General features: G+C 50.9%; 1 protein-coding gene across 1 annotated transcript; it reads left to right on the plus strand.

The window, feature by feature from the left end:
* Nucleotides 1-4,374: 4,374 nt before the first annotated feature.
* Nucleotides 4,375-26,267, plus strand: LOC123032510 (atrial natriuretic peptide receptor 1-like; the record flags this gene model as incomplete). The annotated part of the gene is made up of 6 exons (XM_044448404.1): nt 4,375-5,048; nt 16,383-16,582; nt 21,890-22,003; nt 23,951-24,083; nt 25,665-25,756; nt 26,117-26,267. Coding segments are annotated over exons 1-6 (1,357 nt in total), but the record flags the coding sequence as incomplete, so codon positions are not given.
* Between the last annotated feature and the right edge of the window lie 533 nt (nt 26,268-26,800).

A 26,800-nucleotide genomic window follows, 5' to 3' on the forward strand; every position in this document is an offset into this window, starting at 1 on the left:
CCCAGCACTAAGCATGGATTCTCTTCTTGATGGGATACTTAGCCATGAGTTGTTATGAAAATGTTTCCGAATGGAAGCAAAGTGGAGGAACTACAAAGACCAGAAGTGGCAGCGTGCTCAGTATAATATTGTATAATTTAAAAGAAAGCTATCTAGGCAAGCCAATTGTCTTGAGAAGAACAAGGAGAGAGGACAAGCTGTTCTAAGTCTGTCCTTCACCTCTGCTTGTGATCAGCTCCTTTCTGATCAGGGTCCAAGAGATAAAAGGCTCAGTCTTTTCTTCCTGCACATGTGCTTAAGAAATTACATGATTCATGGAGAAGGCAGCTATCAACGGCTACTTAACCTGATGGCTCTTTGCTACTTCCAGGATGAGAGGCAGTATATCTATGCACAGCAGTGGCTGGGGAACATGGGCCGGAGGGTACACCTCTTGCACAGATGTCCTGCTTGTGGTTTTCTGTAGGTAGCTGGTTGGCCACTGTGGGAAGAGAAGCTGCTCCTTCGGTCAAGTCCAGCAGCAACAATCTTCCTAGGGGCTTAACTCGGAAGTCCACTGTCACAAGCTGAGATGACTATGGACTGTTTGTTTGTTTGTTTAGTTGCAAAGTTGTGCCCAACCCATCACAACCCCATGGACAGCATTCCTCCAGGCTCTCCTGTCCTCCACCATCCCTCGGAGTCCACCCAAGCCCACACCCACCTCTACAGTGACCCCATCCAGCCACCGCAACCTCTGCCACCCCCTTCTCCTTTTGCCTTCAATCGTTCCCAGCAGCTACCTTTAAAAGGGGACTTGTCCAATTCACAGGGGATAAACTTTCATTGGCTACAGTGGCTTGCTCTTGTCTCAAAAGCAATATTGCTGAGAAATAAGTGTGGGAGATTCCTTTTTAATTCTTTTTTTTTTTTTGGAAGAGGGGGACCTTTTTTTTAATGCTTCCTCCAAGGAAGCTTTGGAATTGAAACATACATGCTTTGGGGATAGGAGGAAAGCCCTGTCTCATGCACGATTTGACATGGCGGCTGAATAAGGCCTTTGTTAGCATCAGATATTATATTGTAAAACACAAGCTTCTGAGTACCTTCGAATGAGTCTTCTGGCTGGATGTAAAGCATGAAAACAACCCGAACAAAAAGTGGGTAGGTAAAAGAAGATATTGCTGGGGGAAGGGGGAAAAATATCCTGTTTGCGGTCCGTTTTTCCTTCCCCTTCTGTTGTAGCTTCGTGTGCTCTGGCAGGATTGTGTTGAACTCGGTTTGCTCGCGACTTTGTGGGGTCCTGTCTTTGAAGCGAGGACCTGAACAAGACTGAACTGGAGTGCTTTTCTTCCTTCGCTCTCCTTCAGAGCATGGAGTGGGTGTGTGAGCCAGTGAAGGGGAAATTCTTGTGTTGACTTTAGGTGGCACCATTGCTCTTCAGACAATGTAAGTTGCCAGATGCACAGCAAGTCCCAATTTTGGGGATGGGACACGAAGGCACGGGGCTCCCCGGAGTTTCTCCCACCCTGCCTGACTTTATCACTGCAGGGAGAAAGCCAGCAAAGGAGGAAAAAGGCACAATTGTAGGATTGTCCCCAGGGAGGTGCCATTGGAGATATTTCTAGATTACTTGGAGGTAAAACTGTTCACTGTAACTTCCTCATGAGAAGGCCTGTTTGAGAGTTGAATGTATTGCCTTGGGAGGGTGTGGACTGTCCTTCCCTGGAGCTGTTCAGGTGGGGCTGGCTGACCATTTGTCAGAGATGGGTGCGTGCCCTGAACAGAGGGTTGGGATGGATGACCTCCAGGGTCCTTCCACAATTCACTCTCTCTTCTCATTACACGGTATCTTGATTTTTCAGCTTGATGGTGTACGATTGCTGTGCAATAAGCCCCAGTATATTCAACAAGGCTTACTCCCAGGAAAGTGCACTTAGCTTGGTTCTACTCATTTTGTGAGGATTTGGGATGTAAACTTAGGTATGCTTGCTCAACAGCTGTTCATTTCCATGGGATTGCCCTCCTATTGAGCACACATGGGTGCAGCTTTAGTTGTGACTACATTTATCTGGAATGTGGCATACAGTTGGTGGTGGGAGGGGGAACCCTTCCAGGGCTTTTAAAAAATTTTTTAGTAAGCTGTTTTGGACGGAGCCTTAGAGCAGAAGGGGGTGGGAGAGAAAAAAAAACGAGCTTGGAAACAATCTTGGAATGTATTTGTTTTGTATGTAATGTGTATATTTTACGGAAAGCGTTGAGCAAAGGGTTGCTAACAGATTTATATTTTCCCTTCTAATTATATTCAGTTTTGGGGAGAGTACAAATTGTATGATGAATTCAGGTTGATCTTCATACCTGTGCACTCTTAAAATGGAAGTGGAAGAAGAGCTATATAGCTAATTAAAAAGATTTCCCCAAAGTGCTGGATGAATAACTAAATGCAGCATCTAGTGTACAGTTGTCTCAATTATCTGTTGAAAATCACCTATCCAAACTACTGGGATAGTCTAGGCTCCCCTGGTGACATGAAAGACAGGACCCATTATCCAGAGTCTGTGTGGCTGCTACCTTTTTTAATGCCTAGTTAAAAAGCAGAGACATAGACTCCTTCTACAATTTGTGCTGTTGAAGGAGGGGTGATGTGATCCATTCCCCTCTTCGATGGCCCACTTGCTCACCTGCACAGAATTTCCGCTCTCCTACGGTGGCCTGGGTCGTTGTTCAACAGAGGTCTGCTTTAACCATAGACTAGCACAATTAGGCCCATGGAACTGTTTATCCTGGCGATGATCTGCTTCTCAAAGGGGAGTGAAATAACTTAAAAAAGCTGAATAGGCAGTAGTAGAGTTATTAACCAAATACAGTCCGTAGGGCTCTGTTGTTGGTGCGGTACAGCTGTTGATGGGTGCCAGTCTCCACTGCCCGGCAGAGCCAACTCGATGCTTTTGTAACCCATAACCTCTCTAGGGCATTCAGTCTCCCGCTGAAAGCTCTGGAGTTCTCCCCAGTGCTAATTCCCCTTCTTTCCTCAAAATCCTGCTTCTTTCCTCAAATCCTGCCTTTGCCACAAACTTAGGACTTCTCTTGCTCCACCTTAACCCATGTGTGAGTTTCGACATAATGGCCTTCACGCAAATTTCCCCCTTCCATTTCCTTTCCACCCTTTCTGTCTACCCTTCCATCAAAATGGAGTTGTAGGATTGAATCCTCGCCGATCAGCTGCTGGGTGAAGCGTTTGGCCTAACCTACCTTGCAAAGGTGTTGCCTGAATATTTTTGAAAGGTTGGGAAGCTCCATACATCACCTCCAGTTCTTTGGCAGAAAGGTGGGATTTAAAAAAGTATGGCAAGAAAACACAATACATAAACTGAGAATTAAAAGGTCGTATTAACTATCACTATTAACAATACTGCTATTCATATCCCTTCTTTTTTCCTGCAGAAACCCAGGAAAAGGAAAAATTCTCCTTTCCATTTTATTCTCACAACAACATTGTGAAGTAGGTTGGGCTGACAGTCAGTGACTGGCTGAATGTCCCCCAGGGAACGTCACAGCTGAGTGGGGACTAGAATCTGGATCTTCTGGGTCCCAGCCCAGCACTCTAACCACTGGAAATCAATAGATACTCGAGGAGGAAATTATTCCACTTCGAAGTCCTTGATCAGCTTTTGGGATGGTCTGGCAGGGACTTACTGTGGGCACTTAACAGTTTCTGCTCTGCCTGGAAAGAGGGGAGGAAGGAGTTAAGCCGCCTTGTGGGTGATAGCAACCCTTTTGTCATTGAATGAGGAGAAGGAAAAGCAACTCAACCCAGTGCAGATAAAGCTTTCGGCTCTGCTCTTCCACTCACTCTGGCTCTGCCTGGGCTACGGGAAGGAAGGCAAGGCTAGGCAAGCAGAGGGTGCCGATCCGGGGGCTGGACCCGACGGGGCGGATGTGCCCCAGCGCCCAGCAAACTCCACCAGTTGCTGGAGCCCACCAGAAAAGGCGCGGAGGTTTGTTCTAAGGGGCGGCCAGGCTGGAGGCTGGGTCCAGCAGTCGCATGGACCACCTCGGCGGGCTGTAGCGGCGAATGGCGAGCAGGGGCTGAGGGGAGAGCGGCCCGGGTGCTCGGAGCAGGATGCGGGGCAGCTAGCAGAGCAGCTGGCCCACGGCGGGTGCCCCGGCTTGGGTGCCGCACCTCCATGCTGGTGCCCTGCAGGGGGCAAAGAGGGGCAGAGGAGTGAGTTCTGGGCTGGGGGTGAGGAGCGCGGAGGCTCCTCCGGCGTGCCGGTGGGAGGGAACCCCGAGGAGGCTGCGGGAGCTCCCGGGCTCGCTCTGGGGGATGTGGGCCGCATACCGTCGGGGAGCCGGCAGCAGCTGTCGAGTCCTCGGAAGGCCGTGCCCCGGTGGCTTGGCCATGTGGTGGCTCCTGGCCGCCCTGTCCCAGCTGGACCCGGCGGCCGGCGCGAACTTGACCGTCGCGGTGGTGCTGCCGGAGCACAACACGACGTACCCCTGGGCCCGGCCCCGCGTGGGCCCCGCCATCGACCTGGCCATCCGGAAGATTAACGCCCGGCCGGACCTCCTGCCGGGCTACACCGTGCGGCAGGTCTTCCGCACCAGCGAGGACCGCAACGGCATCTGCTCCGACACCGTGGCTCCGGTGTCGGCCGTGGACCTGAAGATGCTCTACAGCCCGGACGTCTTCCTCGGGCCCGGGTGTGCCTACACCGCCGCCCCCGTGGCCCGCTTCACTGGGCACTGGGGGCTGCCGCTGGTGACCGCCGCTGCGGAGGCTGTGGCCTTCAACGACAAGCAGGGGGAATACGCCCTGACCACCCGCGCCGGGCCGAGCCACAGCAAGCTGGGCGGCTTCGGCGTCCAGCTCCACCAGCGCTTCAACTGGACCACTCAGGCGCTGCTGCTCTTCTGGGATGAGGACAGGGACGAGCGCACATGTTACTTCTCCCTCGAGGGTCTCTACGTGGCTCTGTTTACGTTCAACAACATGACTATCGAGGCCGTGCCCTTCTCCGAGACCAACTACACCGCCCTGATCCAGATCATCAAGGAGAAGGGCCGAAGTAAGTCGCGACACTCCCTGCGTTAGCTTTTCCCAGGATGAGCTTTCTTCTCGGATGGAAGTCCAGGAAGCAAACGGGGCAGCAGCCCCTCCGGTCCTGTGGTGTGGCCCTTATTGGAACCATGACCCGCTTCTGTCAGGTCTGGGGCTTTGCGTGAGGGGAAAGAGTGCCTCTGAGCTTGAGGAGAAAGACTTTCTCCACTCTGCCCAGTGACATCATTCTTGGGATGCTTTTCCAAAGCAATGGGGGTAACTTCCAGCTGGCTTGAGTTGAGGAGCCGAGGGGCTGCATTTTGAAGGGGTGCTGATGAAGAGAGGGTGGATGGGCGGAAGCAGACCCTCCGACCCCATCTCCCTGCTTCACCATTAAGTCACCAGCTGCCCCAAAATGCCTCACGCCACTGATCCAGAGAAACGGTGGGATGTTCCTCGGCTGAATTAAATTTCAGAGAAGCTCTGCGGGACCAAATTCCAGGCGTGAGTAGCACCCCCACACGCAACATATCGGTGTATTTCAGCCTGAAAGCTAGGGCTGTCGATAGCGAAACCTTAGGAGAAACATTTCGACCTATTAGGTGTGAGGGGAACAGAGGGCACTCAAGAACCCGCCAAAGAATTGGTGGTCTTAGGGAAGGGGGGTGGCTGTCTGAGGACGCCTGGGGGGTTGGCTCCCAGGTTCCCTGCCCCGATCCTGAGGATGTGGGCTGCCCGTGGCATTACTTGCAACTGCAGCTTGTGTAGCTTGCATGCCTGCGTGTGCGCGGAGAGGAATGTTAGCCGCAGTTTCCAGCATGTGACCTGGGGGCTTCTGCATACCTGCCAGATAATTCACTTCACGGCTTGTGTGGCATGTTTAAAAAGTGGGCGTCCCTGCCTGGGATTCCCTGCAGCAAGTGTGCGAGGCACAGCAGGGTTGCGTTCTTCTCAGCCCGTCGCCCAAAGCAGCGCTTCCTGAGTACCATCTGCTGTCTGAGCTGATGGGAAGTGTTGTAGTCAGGCACACCTGTCTGGGGAGCAGCGCTCACGATCACTGTCTGGTGGTGTGAGGGGCAGGCACTCTGCACATGCTTAGGGGGCTGCCGCCTTTCCAGAATATTTTGCTTCCTGCTCCAAAGCTGAGACTTGTTGCTGGGTACGTGTTAGAGGAATGTTGCCTCAGCCTAAATCCCCATGTGGTGCAAAGCTCATCTTTGCAAGCTTTGAGGGGCAGAGGCCTCTCGCTTGGACGTGCAAGCGGCGTTTGGATCATGGGGAGGCGGGTGGGTGTTGACCACAGCGGTCCAAGAGCTGCAGGAGGGGGAGCAGGGATGTCTCCGCAGTGGGTGTGGATTTTGGAACGAGCTCGGGCTTGACTCAGCAGTCCATTTTCTTTCGAAGGTGTCTGGAGGTGGCGGGCAGGGAGGTAGAGCAGAAATCCAGGAACCCGGGTGTGCATAGAGCATTCCCCATGTCCATCCAATCCTTTGTTCAGCTGCTGGAGCAAGCAGCGTTTCCACTATAGGACCCGGCTAACGTAGGAAGGGGATAAAGCAAAAAAATGAAGCAACCCTTTGTCCCCAAGGGCTCGCTAATTAAATATCCGCTGGGGAGTCAAGAAAGGATGTAAGAAAGGAAACGGGAAACCCTCGCCTTCGTTCTGGCATTACTTTCTCTCCCTCACTGATGTCTTCATCGTTGGCTTTCTTGTTGATTATTACTTATTTCAATTCTATGCTGCCCGAAGCTAAATTGCCTGGGCAGATTTGAAAGAGTTGTGGTGTTTGTGCACCGCTGAACAGTTGCAATTGCTTTATCGATAACGATATAAATAAGAATAGCAGCGATAATAAGCACGAGCGGTTACTCGCCCAATAGGAAGTCCTGTGAGGATGCTCGGAAAAGTTGGCTGGCTGTCTCAGCCTGAAAAGAGAAAATGATACAGAGATACAAGAGCGGCTTTTAAACACCCGACAGGCTGCGGCACGGAAGACGGAACAGATTTTGTCTCTGTCATGTCAGATGGTAGGACTGGATATCTCTGAGGAGCCGTTCTTGGATCAACAGTTGGATGGGGTCTACGGCAGGAAGATTGGCCCGTACCAGTAAATCTCTGGAGATCCGAGGCGGATCACTGAGGGTTTCTGACGTCCAGTGCTTTAGCAGTAGTAAGTCATGGAAACAAATCCCTCAGCCCAGAAGGTGCTCAGGGGAGCTCCGTTCTTTAATATTAAGCGGTCCTCATTTGCACCTTGATGTTTGCCCTACACCTACAAGAATAGAAATTCCCTAACAGTCGGAGTTTGACAATAGACCCTATTGCCTCAGCCAGTCCTTCATGGTGGGTGTTGAAGATCCATCCAAGGCTAGGTGGCTGTTTGCTGGAGGTATTGGCTCAATAGTTCGATTCTTGAAGTCGATGCAAATAGACCAGGTTCATTCTTAATGATAACCCATGGGTTAAGCTACCCATAACTGGTCCCTTCAGAGTTACTGAGCGTAGCATGTGAACCCAGACTCGTGGGTTGTTCGGGGAACACACAACCCATGGTTAACCCCTGGCGTTTTGCTGGGCAGTTACCCCTGAACAACCCACTGATCCAGGTTTGCATGACACCCTCAGCTGTCCGTGAAGGAGCTGACTGGGCAAAAGCTCCCTCTCTCATGTGCCCTGACGGAGAACGGCTGGATTGAACCCATGGGCTATTTCATGCAGACTGGCCCATAACGCAGAAAACTCCTGAAGGTGGAGGACAGTTATGTGAAACCATGGGTGTGCTCAGTAGGAAACGGGCCCCTCTGTGATTCAGTGGCGAGTTTTTCTTTTCCAGTCGGGGGGGCTCCCCTGTTGTTGCTTTTGGGGATGCTGCACTTTCAAGATTCCTGCGCCGAGCATGGGGCTGGCTTCAGCGACTGCTGAAGTCCCTTCCACGAATACAAGATTGCATCATCTTAAGAAATAAAACTTTCACGAGCGTCTGGAAGTGGGGGGAGTTCACAGAATTATTTGAGATAATGCCAGCACATGCAGGATGCTTGCTGCATTGGCTTTGGAATTTGAATTTGGGGATCCAGTGCTCCCTGTGATGGCAAACCGGCAGTGATTAAACTTGCTGTGTTTGCAAGCCTCATGGAGGCATGTCAGATCTTGAAGAAGGCACACTGCCAAGGGAGACACGGGTCTGTCTAAGGGTCGTGCAAGGCATAACCCCAAAGCACCGAGCTGGGCAACTTGCGGTCCATCCGACGCGTGGGCCTCCGGCACCCGTCGTGTCTCATCCTCAGCTTTCCTGGCTAAAGCTGGTGGGAGCTTCTAAATATTTGGAAGGCTGCGGGTTGGTCACTCTCTGCCAAAATGTAAGAGGGGGGAATTTGGGGAATTCATTAATGAATTTGGAGTGGAATTAATTCCAGTCTTTCAGGAGTCTGTCTGTCCTCCTTAGTCTACCCTCCCTCAGCTCTAGGCCCTGTCCCTGGGGCTCTTCCTGCCTTAAAAAGACAAAGGTGGCTGTTTTATTTATTTTATATTTATTCATTATTAAATTTATGTTCTGCTAATCAATAGTCCAGCAGGACTCCGGATTACAAGGCAGACAGAATCAAAACAATAAGTGACAATAACAATAAGGTAATAATATAAGTAAGAGTCAACAATAACTACTACATAAACACCAATTGAAACAATATACGATATAATATTTGCAGAGAGAGAGCCTCTTCACCTATGGGGTATCTTTTTCTTTTGCCATGGAGCAAACAGGGAGAAAAAGCTTTTTTCCCAGAAAACAAATGTAAAGTCTCCACAGCTTTTAATAAACGAACCATACAGTGTTGGTTTAGTTCTCTTTTTGGTAAACACCATCTCAGCTAAATTTTAAAAAAATATTTAAAGCTGAGATCTTTTGGAAAGACCTCTTGCTACAACTGCATAAAGGACTGGGGTTAGCAAAGCTGTCCTGCATTTCATCCCTGGGGTAACCCGTTTTCTCCCCTCTGGTTTTTCCCTCTGCCCAAGACAAAGACAGCTGGAGTCTGGGGTGGTCCCCCTTGTTGCCCCCAAACACACACCCATAGCTGCCTTTCACCGCCTCCCTTTCGCTGGGATTGTTTTCTTAGCCTGGCATGGGCTTTGTTGTTGTCTGGCTGGCTGCTATTTCTGGGGCTGCTCCGTGTCCTGTCAGGAACATTCTCCCGAGATTCTCAGTGCCGAGCAAAAGTATATTTGCCGCTGACCTGGGTAATAAGATGCCAGATTGAGGCTGCTGTTTGGTGCCAACAGCGGTACACAGTGCTCTAAAGCCACTTTTTCCAATATGACACACTCTGGACATATTGGATTATAACTCCCACCATCCCCAGGCAGGATGGTGGGAACTACAGGGCAACTCATCTGGAAGGCAGCCAGGTTGGGGGGTATGAGTCAACCGGGATACCTTGGTGTTGGGTTGGACATAATGCTGTTTGTAAGTCCTGGGATCAAATCCAGTAAACAGAGAAGTCAAGATCCCTGCCCCAAGGAGCATACAGCCTATACTTGCATAGTTGTAGAGATGCCAAGATGGGGGGAAGTCAAAGGTAACGGCATGAACAGATACATAAAGGTGTAACTCATGGGTCCTCAAACTACGGCCTGCGGGCTGGATACGGCCCGCCATGGTCATTTACCCAGCCCACCTCAGAGCTTTTGGACTTGTTCGGAGAAAACGATCTCCGAGCAAGTCCAAAAGCTCTGAGCCGGCGTAGGCGTTCCCTGAAACTCTTTCTGTTTTGGAGACTAGCGGAGAGCCGGCGCACACGCCAAATTGTAACAGCTCTCTTCAACTGTGCATGTGCCAGCTCTTCCCCCCCATTCCACGCATGCATCTATTTTTAACTGTGTGAGCCACGTCCCCGGGTTGTGGGCCACGTCGAGGCCGCCTTGCTGAGCCTGGGGGCAGAGGGGCTGAGGCAGAGCGGGGCCATGGCTCCTGCGCCTTCGCCAGAGCCTTCTTTGGGCAAGCCGCCACCGCAGAGCAGCTGCCGTGCTTCTTCCCCGCATGGGGGGGAGGCAGGAGGCGTCCCGCTCGGCCAGCCACAGCCCCGGCCCTCACCTCCTCTCACCTGGGAAAGAAGCCCTTACCTTCCTCCTCGCGGCCCTCTCCCTTGCCTCTCCGGCCTCCCGCTCAGGCGCCCTCAGAACCGGGGCGCGGCGAGGACTATAATTTCCATCATGCCCAACCAGCGTGGCCAATGGGAGCTGTAGTCCAACTCATCTGGACAGTACCAGTTTTGGCGAGGTTGCGCTAAAATATGGTAGTCATCGCCTCTGCATCCAAATACAGCCATTGTGTATTGTGGGAATTGTTCTGGGCTGACTTGCGTCAAATACTCAGAGTGGCATTAACAGTATTTGTTCTTAGTATTTTTGGTTCATTCTTTGTAAATGCCAGTTGCAGTCATCAGCTGCATGATGCAAAAGACCGTATTTAGTGCCTTGATTGTGTTGTAGCTCTGTCCCTTGAATATGGACATGCTCTTCCCCACCTCATCTTGGGCTTCTGCTGCAGCCCGAGGGAGCAGAGCAAACATGTTTACATTTTTAATTAATTTTAATTAATTTTTAATTTCTTAACTTTAACTTTAATTAATTTTAACTTTAATTACTTTTTAAATTAATCTAAATTAATTTTAATGTGCAGTGTGCACAGGAATTCATTCATATTTTTTTCAAATATAGTCCGGCCCCCCAACGGTCTGAGGAACAGTGAACTGGCCCCCTATTTCAAAAGTTTGAGGACGCCTGGTGTAACTGCATACAGATGGGCATGCAGTTATACCACAATATCTATGGTTTTCTGAATTTGTGTAGCAACTGCAAGGCAGGTTGGGCTGAGAGTCCATGACAGGCCCGAGTCACCTGCTTTGGCCCCATGGCTGAGCGGAGACTGAAACCCAGATTGCCTTAGTCTCGGTCCTGTGCTCTTAACTACTACATCCAAGGGGCAGGGCTGAAATATCCAGAAACACAGAAACATGAAACATAGAAACAAGGCGAGTCAGAAGGGGTCTTCCGGGCCATCTAGTCTGACCCCCGGCTCCGCTCACGACATGCCCACCATGTGCACGTCCAGCCTACCTAGGAGAGACATTTCAGCCTTTTAGAATGGAGAGAAAAGTCTGCCAAGGCTCGCGGGGACTGCAGGAGCGAAGCGGCTGGGGTGGAGCCGTTTGAGGAACCCGGGGCGGTTGGATCCAGCCCCCGGAAGGGCTGCTAAAGCTGCCATGGGAGGCCCAGCCGGCGGCCAAACACTTTGACCCGCCGATAACCTGCCCCAGACCCTTTCGGGTCCTTCAGGTGTATCTTCAGCTCTGTTTGCAAACGGAAATGGGGACTGGCTTGTCAACAGCCCCCTCCCATCTCATGCCAAAGATCGTTGCCTAAGCTGAGCTCCACACTCTCCAATTCCACAATTACACACACCGGAGAAGGTTTGCTTCTTGTGTGTGTGTGTTGCCTGTTCGCCACTGATTTGAAGATGGGACGGGCATTCTTTAGGTTGCTGGTAGAAGAAAGCTACGATTGTTCTTTCAGTTTTGAAGGGGGACGTACAGGATTCTGCATGCAAAACTGATCTTAAAACAGGATTATAGAGTTCTAGAGTTGGAAGGGAGTTTGGACGGCAGTGGCAGGAAGATGATTCTCTCTTTGGCCTTGATTCTTTCTTCGGTGCAGGATGCATGGCCAGCACCCCTCGTCCGGCACAGGGGCTGCATGCCCCCCACCCCCCACGTAGTTTCTACCACCCCACAACTTGCTGCTGCAGCCAGAGGATCCGCAAATTTACCTTTGCAGCAGCAGTTTATTTATTCTTTAAAGTTTAAAGTTTATTTATTATTTAAAGTTTTTATATACCACAGTCTCTGGACAGCTTACAAAGAAAAAGCAGAAAACAACCACATACAAACAAACAACACACTGCATCTGACCATTAATTTTATAAAATCAAAGGTAAACCAATTAAATATTAAAATGTTGGGAAAATGGAAAAGTTTCCGCCTGGCGCTGGAAAAATTAAAGTGACGAACCTCTCTGGGGAGCATGTTCCAAAGTCAGGGCGCCCCCACAGAAAAGGCCCTTCTTCGGGTAGCTATCCTCCTAATTTCCTTCAAAGAGGTTCCTGGAGAGGCACTTGAGGCAAAAAAGCCACATTCCTGTATTAAAGCAAGGCAGATAATGTGCATCTTATTTAATGGAGTCCCCCAGGAGCCTGAGAATGCATAAAAAAATCGGTGCTTTGCATAGATTGAAAATATGGCTATGTTGCCACCTCTGAAGAGCTGCAGGGAGCGGGGTCTGGAGATTAGAAATCGCCTGCAGGCTCTCCAAAGTTTCCTCCAGTGAAGGAGAATGTGGCATTCAGGCCCAGGCCCCCAACCAACGGGGAGGAAGGAGCACACTTCCAGCGGGAGATCGATCATGGCCCTTGCTGTGGTTCGGGGCAACGGTGGAGAAGGTGTGAAAGGCACAGGAACGGCTCCCTTGGTGGCGCTGGCCCGTTCTGGCCCACTCCTAAATCACCGGCCGAAAGGCTGTCTGGCGGGAGGAGGAGGAAACGGCGAGTCAGCAAAACAGGAAAACGCTGGCTCAGAGGGGCCAAGCATGCCGTGACCCCACCCCGTGGATGGGACGCGTCCCTTGACCTCGGCGGCTGGTGTGGGGGCAGGACATGTAGCAGGAAAATAACAGGATGTCTCTTGGCCAGAGGCCTGGGAGAGGAGAGATTAATGAAAAGCGCTACCCTGCGCTCGGGGCTGCCCTGAAACGAGCGCTTCCGCCTCCGTGAGGTGCGGGGTGGCCGGTGTCCCGCTCACCGGCTGCTGACGGTGCGTTTGTGCCTTTTAATTGCCAGGTTTGATGAGCTCTTTCCCAAACAGGCTCCTCTGCCCTTGTGGGAAATGGCTGACATCAGGTTTTGGAGGCCTTCGGGAGGACACGCTCCGTGGCCCCATCTCTGAGTAAGTCTTCCTTCAGGATGCCATCGTCTCAAGATGGGCTAGGAGCCTCCGAGTGAACCTGCTAGCCTTGTTTGGGCCAGAGTGGGCCGCAGGTGGACACGGTGCACGGAGGAAGAGGAGGGGCAGCTCTGGGCGTGTCTGGTTGTGTTGGTCCCATGGCTGTTCCCGAGCAAAGCATCCAAGCAACAGCACCCTTCTGCTCTGGTTCTGCAGGAGCTGGCATTCCAAGGAAGACTGCTTCAGAATCAGGAGTCTCTGGGCCGTTTTCATGGCTTCTCGTGCCCGACAGCAGCCTTGCTCCCAGCATTAGTCTGATCCCCTTTTAAAGAGAGCACCATGAGTAAGCTCCATAGATTATTTGTAATTGTCTCTTGTCAATCAAATCTGTGTCACTTTCTAGTATGATGAGGCAAGGAGAGCTATTTCTCTCTTCCCACCAAACCCGCATGGCTTGAGAAACGTCTGCTTTGACTGGAGGGCTCCGTTCCCTTTTGGAGAAGCTCTCGGGGCATTTAGCAGTGGTGGATGGGGCTGAAGGGCCAGCTTATTCTAGCTTGAAGCTCTTGCTGCTGGAAGCATTTCACCCTTCGAGGATGGAGAAAACATTGCATTAAAATTAGGAGACCAAATGATGGGGTGCTGTCTGAGGAACCCTAGAAGGATAGATTTGGTTTATGGGCCCCGAGTCTGTTGCTGTCCATCATTATATTCTTTTCTGAGCTGCAAAACTTGAACCTTCTCCTTGCAGGGAATTTCCACCGACCTCCGTTACCCCTTTTTGGGCTCTTCCCCTCTTCCCTTTTGAGATGAGGCTGCTGAGAGTGGGTTTGCACCATGTGTTGATTCTCATGTAGGGTTTGGAGTGCAATTCTGAGATGGACTGATGTATTTGCTTTTCCGTGGAAGACATTTCTCGCCAATGAAGAAACGCTGGAGGTATCAGGGATCGTTCTATGGGCCAGGCAGATACTCTCCTCCTTCGCTTGTCTGTAAGACACGCCTGGCCAGTAACTCTCCCTTTGGCCCATCTGTCTGCTAAGCAGGAGGTCAGCCGTGCTGGACCAGCAGGAGGAAAAGGGAAGGGCAGGTTTGTAGGTTTTTATCACATTTGGCCACAGCATCCTTCCTCCTGACAGAAGGAACTTGTCGTTCCTTGGACATATTCTTCCTAAGACATTTGTCATTTGTAACATATACTAAGAAAGAAAGAAAGGAGACAGAGCAGACTCTGGCAATGTGATAATATTTCACTAACCGGTCTAGCTACCTTGGCCACATCTTTCCACGCCACAGGCAAGTATTCTAGTGTCTGTTGACCCGGCTCAGCTAAACTTTTGGGGTAGTGTTTCTCACACTTCTTGCTGAGAAACAAACTCTTTTTTCTGGATTAAAAGTGGAGGGATGCGTCATTCTCCCCGCCTGCCCTTCCACCCACGAAAAGTTTTTTTTTTGTGTACCTAAGAGGCAGAACAACCTGACCTTGGAATATCTGTGTTTTCCTGTTGGCTTTCCCCAATTGAGCCATTGTTTTGGCATTGGCCCTGATGAGCAGTCCCTAAGCCCTGAGTGGGGATGCGTAGAGAGACACAACAGACAGCGAGCTGTTCAGCTTGAAGGACATAAGGTTCCGATAAGCGCAGGGTCAGAAATTCTGCCCTCCTCAGGAGGCGTTGGACTCCATCTCCCATCAGCCCCAGGTGGCTGGCAGCAGTGGGAGCTGGAGTCCAGCAGCATTTCGCGTCCCCACCCGCAGCCATCGAGGTATGCTTTGCAGGACTTCCCCCTGCATGTGCGTGACCCGACCTACCCCAGAGCTTGCTTTTTCGCTCTCTGCTGGGCCTGGCAGGAGGGGAGGGAGGCGGGTCTGGATTCCGGCATTCTGGTTGGCAAACGAGGAGGAGGCCCGGGTGCTAATTAGCCAGGAATGGCGAGGGGCCTTCTGCAGCTCGGAGAAACATCCTGGCCTCCTTTCGCAACCTCCCGGTGGTGCTAATGGGTCCCAGCGGAGAGTGTTTGGCGGTGGACCGGAGTGTGCTGAGTCCAGCTTCGGGGGAAGAGGGAGAGGGGCAGAGAGAGCATGCTCTGGCGTTCCCAATTTATCAGCGAAGGAATCTAGGGAAAAGTGTACACAGCAGAGCCTTCCTTGGGGCTTTGGACATGTGCTGTTCCTCCTCCTTTAAAAAGCCTAAAGCAGCTTTCAGGCGCCCCGGAGCAGCTTTCCCCTGACTTGGTACCCCCAGGTGTGTCGGACCACAACCCCCAGAGTCCCCCAGCCAGGTGGAGGGGAGCTATTAGAACAGCCACCGCAGCACCTTTCATATCTGAGCAACCAGGCGTGCATGAAATGGGACTCCGGGTGGCCTGGCAGAGCGGTGACACACTGAGGGTTGTCCTGAGCACGTCTGGAGGGCGGCTGCTTGGGGAAGGCGGCCCCGGAGAGTCCAGCAGGGTGGGATGTGCCCTCGCCATCCATCAGCCCCTGCCCCAGAGAGCTTGCAGGTCTAGAACGCAGCATAGAAGAGGGGAAGAGAAGGGGCAGAGGAGGCATCCGCTGACACGGAAGAAGCATCCCGCAGTGCGGGCACACGCGTGTGGGTGTCGTTTCAAGCCAGGGCGTGAGCAGTGTGCCTGCGCGTGCCAAACTGGAGCGCAGCGGCGGCCAAACACCTGCGCATGTTTGAGCGATGAGGAGTCCTTGCTCCTTCCTGGGGGGGGGGCATTGCTCTCTCTTCTGGGGCCCCAGTGGCTCCACCTCTTGCCCCGTCTGGCAGCCGCCGAGCAGCTTCTCGGCATCCCTCGGCTTTTGCCAAAGTCCCACTCCCGGCTTTTCCTGTTGCCGTCCGGGCAGGGGCCGATGTCCAGGGCCCACTCGGCAGAAGGAGCAGGGTGGGACTGCAGCAGTGGGGCTGGCCTGCCACACTGTGAAGTCATGGCCAGGGCCCCTCAGAGAAGGCACCTCCCTGTAAGATGTTGAGCTCCACAGCCTATGCAGCCGTACCACGGCTGAGCCGTCTTCCTTTCCAACAGAACTCCCCATTTGACCAAGCAGGAAACGATCCATTTTCTCCCTATGTGCTAAAAGGGGTGTCCCCCTTTCAGACCTTTTGCCTCATGACAACAGGGCTTGCACTGTTGGCAAAGCCACGGCGGGGATTATGGGCCGCGTCGGTTTCAGGGCGGCGGGTCAGATGGCCCAAACCTGGCCAGAGCGGCTTGTTCACAAGCGATGCTCCGGCTTAGGACAGCAGGTCAAGCCGCGCTGAAACCGACGTGGCTCACAAGCCAGCGTGGCATCTTGGGCCTCGGTCCGTGCCTTTGCAGTCACAGCGCTTGCCTTGCTGACGGTCCCTTCCCTGCGTTGCAGTCATCTACATCTGCTGCGCCTCCAGCATCTTCCGAGAGCTCATGCTTCACGCGCACCGCGAGGGCCTCACGGCAGGCGACTACGTCTTCTTCTACATCGACCTCTTTGGGGAGGTCTTGCAGAGCCCCCACTTGCCTGACCGCCAGCTCCCGTGGCAACGCCAGGACGAGAACGACCACGTGGCCCGTGAGGCGTACAAGGTCAGTGCTCTGAAAATCGTTTTGCCTCCCCGCCTCCTGACACATGCCCTCCTGACACATGCCCTCTTGCACGTGCCGTCTCCAGTGCGTTGATCTGAGCCGGATTTGTTGTTGTTGTTGTTGTTGTTGTTGTTGTTGTTGTTGTTATTATTATTATTATTATTATTATTATTTGAGGTATTTGCTGTTCCTCAGCCAAAAGCACTCCTAGAACGGCGCACATGTAATTAATTCAACCAGATAGTCTCTGCTCATGGACTTACTTCCCAGAAGGACATGACACATAAGGAAAAAGGGGAGAAGGAAGGCAGGAAAATAGAAGCCTTTCAGCACAGCCGGTGGAACGGCTCTCCTTCCCCTCTTGTCTCCCTCAGCAAATACATTGGAAACACATGGATTTTCCATGTGAAAATTTGCGGTCGAAATCAGCATTCTTAGTTTTTGCCACAGACCCTCTGGTGCTTGAAACCTGTGAGCATTTCTTGATTGCTTTGGCAGGAATCAAGTGTAAAAATCTTCCACAGAGCCTTTGGCAGAAATCTCTCATCGTCATGCCCGGCTGTCCTGAAGTACGCATACTGAAATAAATGCATAGTCTTCTGTTGTCGGTGTGTTTAATTATAAATTGTATGATCCTTGGGGGCAGAAACCGATCCTCTTGTGTTTTGTAAAGCAGGGAACTAGCGTATGTAAAGATAATCAGCTGCCAAAGTTAAGAAGTAGTTATGTGTTGTGCAACATTAGGGAGCAGCGATAAAATTAGGGTAAAATGAGAGAGACTCCTGCATGCTAATTGTTCTCTGTCAAGTTGGATCAATGAAATGTTGGTAGGAAGTTTTAAACACTGTTTGTTCTCAAGGGTAGATGTTTTTATAAAATCAGATGTCCTCAGGGCATTCAAGATCAGAGTTGACGGAAGAGAATTTGGAGTAAAAGTATTCGCATGAGTTTTAACCGTACAAACACAGATATTCCTAACTCAGTTTAAAGCTGAATATTTGCATTTTGGGGAGAGAACTTGTCTTCAGGTTGCTGCTTGGTTATTTTTTTCCCCTTTCCTGCCAGGGTTTTTGTGTTCCCAATTGCTAAAGGACGGGCAAAAATTCAACCAGGGAAGCTCTTCATGGTATGGAAATCTCAGTGGCAGAGACAGCTGGCCAGGTTGAATTTCTGCTGGCCGTGAAGCTGTTAAGAAGGGACAGGAGCTTTGCCAGGAAGGGAGAATGTGCTAATTCCGCTGGGAATACCCAGCAGCAGAGAGTACAGTTACCGCTCCAGGGCAGTGCCATCTGGCAGGTGTCCCAGTGCGTTGTGGGGATTGAGCATGGGCAAAACAGGGCAGTTTTATGGTGGGTCGGGAAGCCACCCTGAGCTAGGGTGGGTGTGAGTTGGCAGCTGAGTTGGGTATTGTCAAGAGCCTCCTGGTGTCAAGTTACTAGTCCTCATGGCAGGAGGCCCACTTGGCAACCTGTTGCTGCTTAGACCTTGGGAAACCCCCTTGAGGCACCGGAGAGAAACTGGGTGTGTGCAGCAACCAGGCAAACATGCCTGTCATGATGAACCTCAGATGGAGCAAGCACCCCCAGTGTCGCCCGGAGTCTTCCAAGATGGCTTGTTTGCAACTCATTTGTTCTCCCCCATATGAAAACGGGGATTAGGGGAGCACTAGGGAACGACCGCCTGTGCCAAACAGACCCATGGCTTGACCTGCTATAGGGCAGCAGCTTTCATTTTTATTTAAAACGGCCCTCATTCAGAAACAGGAACCTTGCTTGATTTTTAGGAAAGTAACTGCTGCTTTGCATTCAGTGAGCCAAAGGCTCGGTGCTCAGAATCTGCAGGTGGGACTGAGAAAGGCCTGTGTCCGGAAGTGCGGGAAGCAGCTCCCACTCAGTAGAAAACATGCTGTTCCAGCCTGGTGCAGTCCAGATAGTTTGCCCGTGGCGGATGGCAACTGCCCTCTAAAACTTCTGGAGGACACCAGGTCGGAGAAGGCTGGCACAGGCAATACTGAAATAAGATTTATTGGACACCTTCTGACCTGAGGGGCTCATCTTCCGGCGTCATATCTTTTTGCCTTTTGGTACTGTCCATGGGATTTTCATGGCAAAGATACTGGACTGGGTTGCCATTTCCTTCTCCAGTGGATCACGTTTTGTCAGAGCTCTCCGCTATGACCTGTCCGTCTCAGGTGGCCCTGCATGGCATAGCTCATAGCTTCATTGAGCTACGCAAGCCCCTTCGCCACGACAAGGCAGTGATCCATGAGGCCTTTGAATTGTGGTGCTGGAGGAGACTCCTGCGAGTCCCTTGGACCGCAAGGCGATCAAACCGGTCAGTCCTAGAAGAGATCAACCCCGACTGCTCTTTAGAAGGCCAGATACTGAAGATGAAACTCAAATACTTTGGCCACCTAATGAGAAGGAAGGACTCCCTGGAGAAGAGCCTAATGCTGGGAACAATAGATGGCAAAAGAAGAAGGGGACGGCAGAGGATGAGGTGGCCGGATGGGGTCGCTGGAGCAGTTGGTGTGAGCTTAGACTCCGGGGATGGTGGAGGACCGGAAGGCCTGGAGGAATGTTGTCCATGGGATCGCGATGGGTCAGACACGACTTTGCGACAAACAACAACAACCACTCAGAATAAGGCTGCTTCCTATGCTCCTGTTTAAATCTACCTTTTATTCAGAACCATGAGGGCTAGAATATTATTTTGCTTTTAAAAGGGAGGCTGTATCTCAATTCTCCTTCTTGGGTGCACGCCTTAACCCTAGCAGGCTGACCCAGGTTGAAATGGTCAAAGTTGAGGCATCAGACTAAGATGCATCCACCCTCTTCGGGAGGAATAGCCGAATCAGCAGACAAGAAAAGTGGAAAACAAAGCAGAATCCAACGTCGTGGGGAAATTTGGCTCAGAAATGAAGCAGGAGAACAATTCATGGAATTCTGTGATGCCAACTTGCTGTATATTACAAGTACATCAGAGCAGCTGATCAGGTGGCTGTAGGCATGGACGTCACCAGATGGCCAACAGAGAAATCAAATAGACCATATAACTGGAGGTAGTAGATAGAGAAGCTCTATTTTTGCTGCCAGATAGAGCTGCTCTGAAAGCGTTTGGAAAGAATAGAGCACCTGGCAGTAGATCGGGTGCCAACAGAACTATTTCAAACTGCAGAGACGGATTTAAATCCAAATCTCAACCAGAATATGCCAACAAATACGGAACACAAAACAGTAGCCCACAGATTAGAAACATTCAATATACCTTCCAGTCTGCAATTAAAAAGATGCAGCAGCTTTCGGACCATTGTGCTAACTTCCCATGCAAGCAAAGCCATGCCCAAGGCAACGCAATCAAGAATGAGAGGGAACCCATGGAAGGAGTTGTGTTTCAGCTGGATTCTGGAAAGGAAGAGGTGAGCACACAGATGCTGTCTGCTTGGTGCGCCAAAGAGCTAGACAAGAGGATAAGCTTGTGCTTTCTAGACTACAGCACAGCCTTTTTTGTCGGTCAGGAGAAGCTACGGATAGCGTGGCAGGCCCCAGCTTGCTCTTCCTTTCTCCAGGAGGAAGGAAGCGAGATAATCCCTCAGATGGAGTTTGACGGCTGGTTGCAGCTATTAATAACCTCTAGGAGTTGAAAGGCTGGTGGGATAGCAGGGGTGAGGGAAGCGGCGGTGGGCACGAATTCACTGCCCCCAGGAAGCAGTACTTGCGAAGGTGCTGCGTCCTGGCTTTGAAAGGATTTTTGTGATGCGTTCACAGAGGCGGTTATAAGCTGGACATCAGCCTGTATGAGCCCCAGCCAGCACGGCCAATGATTAGGAATCCTGGGAGTTGTTGTCTAGAACATCTGACTGGCAGGGACGGGATGGGATGACTATACCAGTTTGGGAAATTCTGATCTTCAGGTATGAGGCAGTGATGTTTTCAGACAACCTAACTCCCCCCCCCCCAACTCATGGGTTGTCACTGAAATGAAGATTACATTGTTGTTTGAACCCAACTGACTTAAACCATAGCGAGCAACCCAAAGTTCAGCACCTAACAAGGCATGGGTTGTCTTTGTGGGTTGTTTGTGCCTAGCATCTTGTGACTTGCAAGGGCAGCTGGGTTCAGACAACAGGATAACCCATGTTTCACCAACAACCCTGCTTAACCCTTGACTGTAGGTTATCTCCAGAATTTCATGTGTTTCTTGGTGCCCTCCAATTCTCTAACTGCCTAACACTACAATTCCCATCACCCCAACCATTGGCCTTGCTAGCTGGTGCTGATGAGATCTGTGGTTCAAACTACCGGGAGCAAGCAAGTTCTCTAGCTCTGGTCCAGCTCCTTAATCCCTCCCGATCGCATGTCGTGGCCAAGGCTTCGCACATTGTTGGTGAACTGCATGCGTGTTTGCCCACATTTTCTCCTCCTCCCCCTCCCCTTCCCTCCACTGAGTTTTAGATGGGAAGCTCCTCTGGGCAGGGACTGTCTTCTTTTAGTGCACATCAGCCATGCTCTTTAGCAGTCGTAGCCCCAGCAGGGAGTGCGAAAAGTCTGAAAGTTCCAGCTGAGCTTGTCATAGGATCATAGAATAGCAGAGTGGGAAGGGGCCATGAAGGCCATCCAGTCCACCCCCCGCTGTTGCAGGACACCACGTTACACCATCCCGCTCAGATGGCTGCCCAGTTTCTCCTTGAATGTCTCCAGTGTGGGAGAGCCCCCCTCCTCTTCAGGCGGCTGGTCCCACTGTTGTGTTGCTCTGACAGCGAGGGAGCTTTTCCTGATGCCCAGCCTGGGTTGCCTCAACTTGACTTGATTATTCCGTGTCCTACATTCTGCCATCAGCAAGAAGAGATCTTGGCCTTCCTCTTTGTGACAGCCTTTGAGGTACTTATAGAGGGATATCATGTCCCACCTCAGCCTTCTCTTCTCGAGGCTGAACGTGCCCAGTTCTCCCAGTCTCTCCTCACAGGGCAGTTCTTCCAAACCCTGGATCATTTTTGTTGCCCTCTTCTGGACCCTTTCCAGTTTTTTAAAGATCTTTCTCAAACCTTGGTGCCCAGAACTGGACACAGAATTCCAGGTGAGGTCTGACTAGTGTGGCATATAAAGGAACTACTCCTTCTCGTGCTTTGGAAGTAATCCTTCTCTTAATGCATCCCAAAATAGCATTTGCCCTTTTGGCGGCCGCATCGCATTGTTGGCTCGGGTTTAGCCTATTGTCCACAATTACTCCAGGATCTTTTTTCCGTTTCAGTCCTGCTGAGCCACGTATTCCCCATCTTTTACATGTCCTCTTTTCAAATCTCTATAGGCGGTGATGATCGTCACCTACGCGGAGCCCACAAACCCCGAGTACCGGCCGTTCATCCAGGAGATCAAGCAAATGGCTCAGGAACGGTACAACTTCACCATGGGAGACGATCTGGTAAGGAGACCAGCCCGTGGTCCAGCTTTGCCAGGTGCCAGTGGCATGGTAGATCTGTGTTGAGCGAATGAGCTGTGGTGGACAGACTCACAGTCCCGACCAGATTCCTACATAATCTAAGGCAAGTGGGGATTTCCCCACTCTTTCTCCGTGGAGGGGTCCAGGGTGGTCTCCAGTCCATGCCCAGCATTAGACTCGCTTCGACGTCAGTCAAGTGCCTTTGGTCCATGCTCTGGGATGGGTTTTTGATCTAGAAGATCTGCCTCCCACCAACCTGGCTCCCCCAGCTGGCAAGGGGATCCTGGGAGATGTAGTCCAGTGGGCCTGGTGGGCACCAGGTTGTCGGAAGATGGAGGAGAACTGCCACCGTAATGCCAACAACCATTGCGACACATTGAAAACACATGCTCTAAAGCAACCTCCTGTTTCAAAAAATAAGCTGAAACGACTTGGTGGAGAGCTCAGCGAGCAGAAGTAACAGGCTGCTTAGCCAACTGGTATACCTTGTTTGCAGCCTAGTAACGTGTGTGGACTTTTCTTTCTTTGTACAAGGCTGCAGTAAAAAGTCAATGAGTTAAAACACAAATAAGCCAGGCAGCGGCATAAGAACCTGGCGGCACCGACCTGTTGCCCTCTCGTTGTCTAGGAAGACGTGTCCCAGGGCTCCGGATCGTCAGCTATGCTTGCTGGGGCTTAGGGGAATTGAAATCTAAAACAACTGGTAGGGGCAGCAACCAGGTTGGGGAAAACTGGTGGAGACCCAAAACAACATCATTAGACCAAAGGCCGTTCAGAATAAGTCAGCAGAGAGATACCTGCAGAATATGCTGGGCTGATTGGTCGGTTTTAGGAACAAGCATCAAAGATCCGGGCACATTCTCTGTGGGAAGGTGTTCAATGGCAGAGGTGGGCCGAAGGTGGATTTCTAGAGCTGTTGATTCAAAGCTATGGGCAGGAACGCTGGGAGTTGAAGTCCAAATCTTAACTGTATGTTATGCACATAATTTGGGGCCTTCAGAATTCCTTCTTTGAGGGGGGCTTGGTGGATGACAACCAAAGCCTTTTTTGGGATGGCTTTGCAGTTCTGGAAGACTCTCCCCAGTAAGGCCCTGCTGGTGCCTACACTGTCATTTCGTTAGTGCCGTGTGAAGACATTCTAGTCTCAAGCAGCATATAATGGGATTTTCATTGGCTCCGCAGAGGTACGCTTTGTTGATAAAATCATTCTGTCTTTGCGCCCTGGTTTTCTGTTCTACTGCTTTGAGCACATTAACCTTTGGAACGTTGCTCAGAGAATTTTGCCTGCTGGGTGGTCTGTCCCCAAGCGGGGAGTTTGCGCTGCATTCCGCCTGGCACTGCTCAGCCTTGGAATGCCATTCCCAGGATCACTTCCCTGGTGCCCACAGTGCTGTCTTTTCAGGGCTGGGACAAGATGCGTTTGGTTCCCCCTGGGTTTTAGAAGCTTTCTGGAAGTCAGACATATGTCACAGTCCCCGTGGTGTGCTTGCACCTGGCAATAGTGCTTGTTTTCACTGTGATTTTATTGTATCTGTTAGATTTGTTGAAAAACTCTTTTGCACGGTGCCTAGGGAAATATGTTTTATTCAGTGCATAGCCAGCAGAATCCAATCAGGCTGCCCATTACCCTCCAAACTTGGAGGATATGGACATACAGGGAAGGGCGAGAGGGACACAGAGGCAAGCGTCGATCCTGTGCTTTGGCGGTCCGGCAATTCAGCGGCCGGTTTTGGCTGTGTGGGCGTTTTGCCCCAGAGCATGGGGGTGCTGCGGCACTGCCAGGGCCACGTATACACTGGCAACACCTCTCTCTTCCCTCTGCTGCCCACACAACGCCATTTTTGAGGCCGGCTGCAAACCTCAAAGCCATTTCTGCTCTGGCGGCAAGCGTGGAGGGAGGATGCTGTAAGACTTTCTTCCACCTTCCAGAAGAACTACATCTCTGCCTCTTTCCACGACGGCGTGATGCTCTATGCCTATGCTGTGAATGAGACACTGGAGGGGGGTGCCATCGCCAATGCCACGGTCGTCACCCGCCAGATGCAGAATCGCACTTTCTACGGTCAGTACATTTCTAGTCCTCCTAATATTATCATGCGTGTATTTTGAAAAGTCGGAATTAGAGCTGTAGCTGTGGAAGAGGAGCTAATGGCAGAGCACCCAGAAAGGTGCAGACAAGAGAAAACTGTCTGTTTTGCTTTCTCCAACGTTCCAGTCCTTGTGGACTCAAGACTTTCTGTTCTGAATATGCAGAGCATTTGTTAGTTGTGAAGTCGTGCCCGACTCTCTGTGACCCCATGGACAGCATTCCTCCAGGCTCTCCTGTCCTCCACCATCCCTCGGAGTCCACCCAAGCCCACACCCACCTCTACAGTGACCCCATCCAGCCACCGCAACCTCTGCCACCCCCTTCTCCCTTTGCCTTCAATTGTTCCCAGCATCAGGGTCTTTTCCAATGAGTCCTTCCTTCTCATTAGGTGGCCAAAGTCTTTGAGCTTCAGCTTTACCACCTGGCCTTCTAAAAAAAAAAAGGTTGATTTCCTTTAGGATTTCCTTTAGGGACAAAATTCTTAACAATTCGCACAACAATTTGCATTTCACACCAGATTCACACAGCAATTTGCATTTGCAAAGTGTGTACCAGTTTCCAACACGCAGAATATTTTGGAATTGCTTGCAGGGTAGTTGTTTAAGATGAGACACCTGCCAAAAAAAAAACGCACCAGAAACAATGTTGAAGACACAGGCGTTCAAACCCAGGCTTTCAGAGCAAAGCACTCGAAGGCCTGGTCCGGCTTTCTGTGCGGAAGGTTCCAGGTTCAATGCTTAGCCTTTCTCATTAAAAAAGAGACATTTCTTCGTAGGTGCTGAGCATCTCTGATGTCACCTGGTATAAAGTTTGCAACCTCCGCTGCTTCATTACTCTAAAATAGAATGCTGAAGGAGCAGAGTGGGGAAATCTTGAAAAAGAGCTCTGGAGAAGTTTAAGAGGCTTTCCCTACCGGTCGCATTCATTCTGCGCTCAGGATTCCTCATGCGTGCAGGCACATTACATGAAACTGTGATCCAGCAGGGTCTCTCTTGTGCTTTGCAGCTATTTCCATGGCTTCTTTTAGGGGGAGGAAAGTATAATATTGTTGGAGAATTGTGTTAGAAATGCTTGTGTGTCTTAGAAATGCCAGTATACTGCAGTGTCACCTTGTGACTGTGTACCAGAACATAAAGGCAAAGAAAGAAAAGTCCTGGGGTGGGGTGGGGGGGGGGGGGGGGGGACATGTATAAAGGAGCTGAAGTTAATCTTGCAAAGAATTCAGAAGCGGATATTTTGGGAAAGCAGGAGGTTAAATGTCTCATGGAGACAGGCCCAGAGAGGCCTTTCCCCCAAACTTCCCAAACTATTGGGAACAATACTCACAACTTCCCAGTTTCTATAAATTATTATAGAAAATTTTAGCCCCTGAGATCCTTTCCCTCCAATTTCTCAGGAAAGCTATAAGAGTTTTAAAAATTGATTTCAAATTCAGCTGCAGCCACATTTTTTTTTTTAAAGAGACTGTTTTCTGGGTGTGTCTGAGAACATCCTGCTAGTGATTCCCCAAAATTTGTTTGGGAATGCTCAGGTTTTTCTTCCCGAATCCCGCAGGAGTCACGGGGATGCTGAAGATTGACCACAATGGAGACCGGGAAACCGACTACTCGCTGTGGGACATGGACCCTGCATCCGGGGAGTTTCAGGTTAGTGGCAGGGCTGCCCGTCACACTGTGGAGGTTTCCCTTTTCCAAAGCATCTGGAGTGAGGCAGCTTGTCCAGGCCCGGTCCAGTCTGTCATACTTTTTCCTGTAGTGACTCCCACTGGTTCCCTCTGCGAAGGCCAAAACAGGGCATGAAGGCAACAGCCTGTTGGTAGTCACAGCTAGACTACCGCTGCACATGGAGGTTTCACCCGCTCACCTGCAAGTGGATGTAGCCCTTTTCAAGGCATCCAAAGCAGTGGCTCTCATGCCGTCCACGCACAATACTATCCTTCCTCTCTCTTCCTCCTTCCATGCACACTGTTTCCCTCTCCTTCGCCCCACCCTGATGTCTTTCCCTAGATTGTCGCCAATTACAACGGGACCACCAAGAAGATCAAAATCGTCCCTGGAAAGGACATTGACTGGCCAGGGAATACCATCCCAAGAGACGTGCCATTCTGCGGCTTTGAGAACAGCAACCCGATCTGCCATAAAGGTATCCGCCAGCGGGGTATGGCTGTAGGGCTGCCCCTCTGCAGGCCACCCATCCACCTCTATTATTTATTTATTTATTTATTTATTTATTTATTATTATTATTATTATTATTATTATTATTATTATTATTATTATTATTATGACTTCTATGCTGCCCCATTCGCTGAAGCCTAGGGGCGGCTCACATCAATAAATAAACTTACATAAAATAGTATAAATTAACAGTATAAATTAAGTCGCCCTGGCCAAAGAATAAAATGAATAAATACTATTAACAATTACAGTGACATTTGAATAAAAAGGTCTTCGCCTGGCGCCAAAGAACAAATAACGACGGCGCCAGGCGGACCTCTCTGGGGAGCGCATTCCACAGGTGGGGCACCACCGCAGAGAAAGCCCTCCTCCGAGTACTCACCCTCCTAATATCCTTCACGGAGGGCTCCCGGAGAAGGGCCTCTGCCGCCGATCTCAAGGGGCGGGAGGGCAAATATGGACGCAAGCGCTCCTTCAGGTAACCAGGACCCAAGCCATTTAGGGCTTTATAGGTC

Source organism: Varanus komodoensis, unplaced genomic scaffold (genome assembly GCF_004798865.1).
Source record: "Varanus komodoensis strain SLA01 unplaced genomic scaffold, ASM479886v1 scaffold55, whole genome shotgun sequence".
Lineage (NCBI taxonomy): Eukaryota > Metazoa > Chordata > Lepidosauria > Squamata > Varanidae > Varanus > Varanus komodoensis.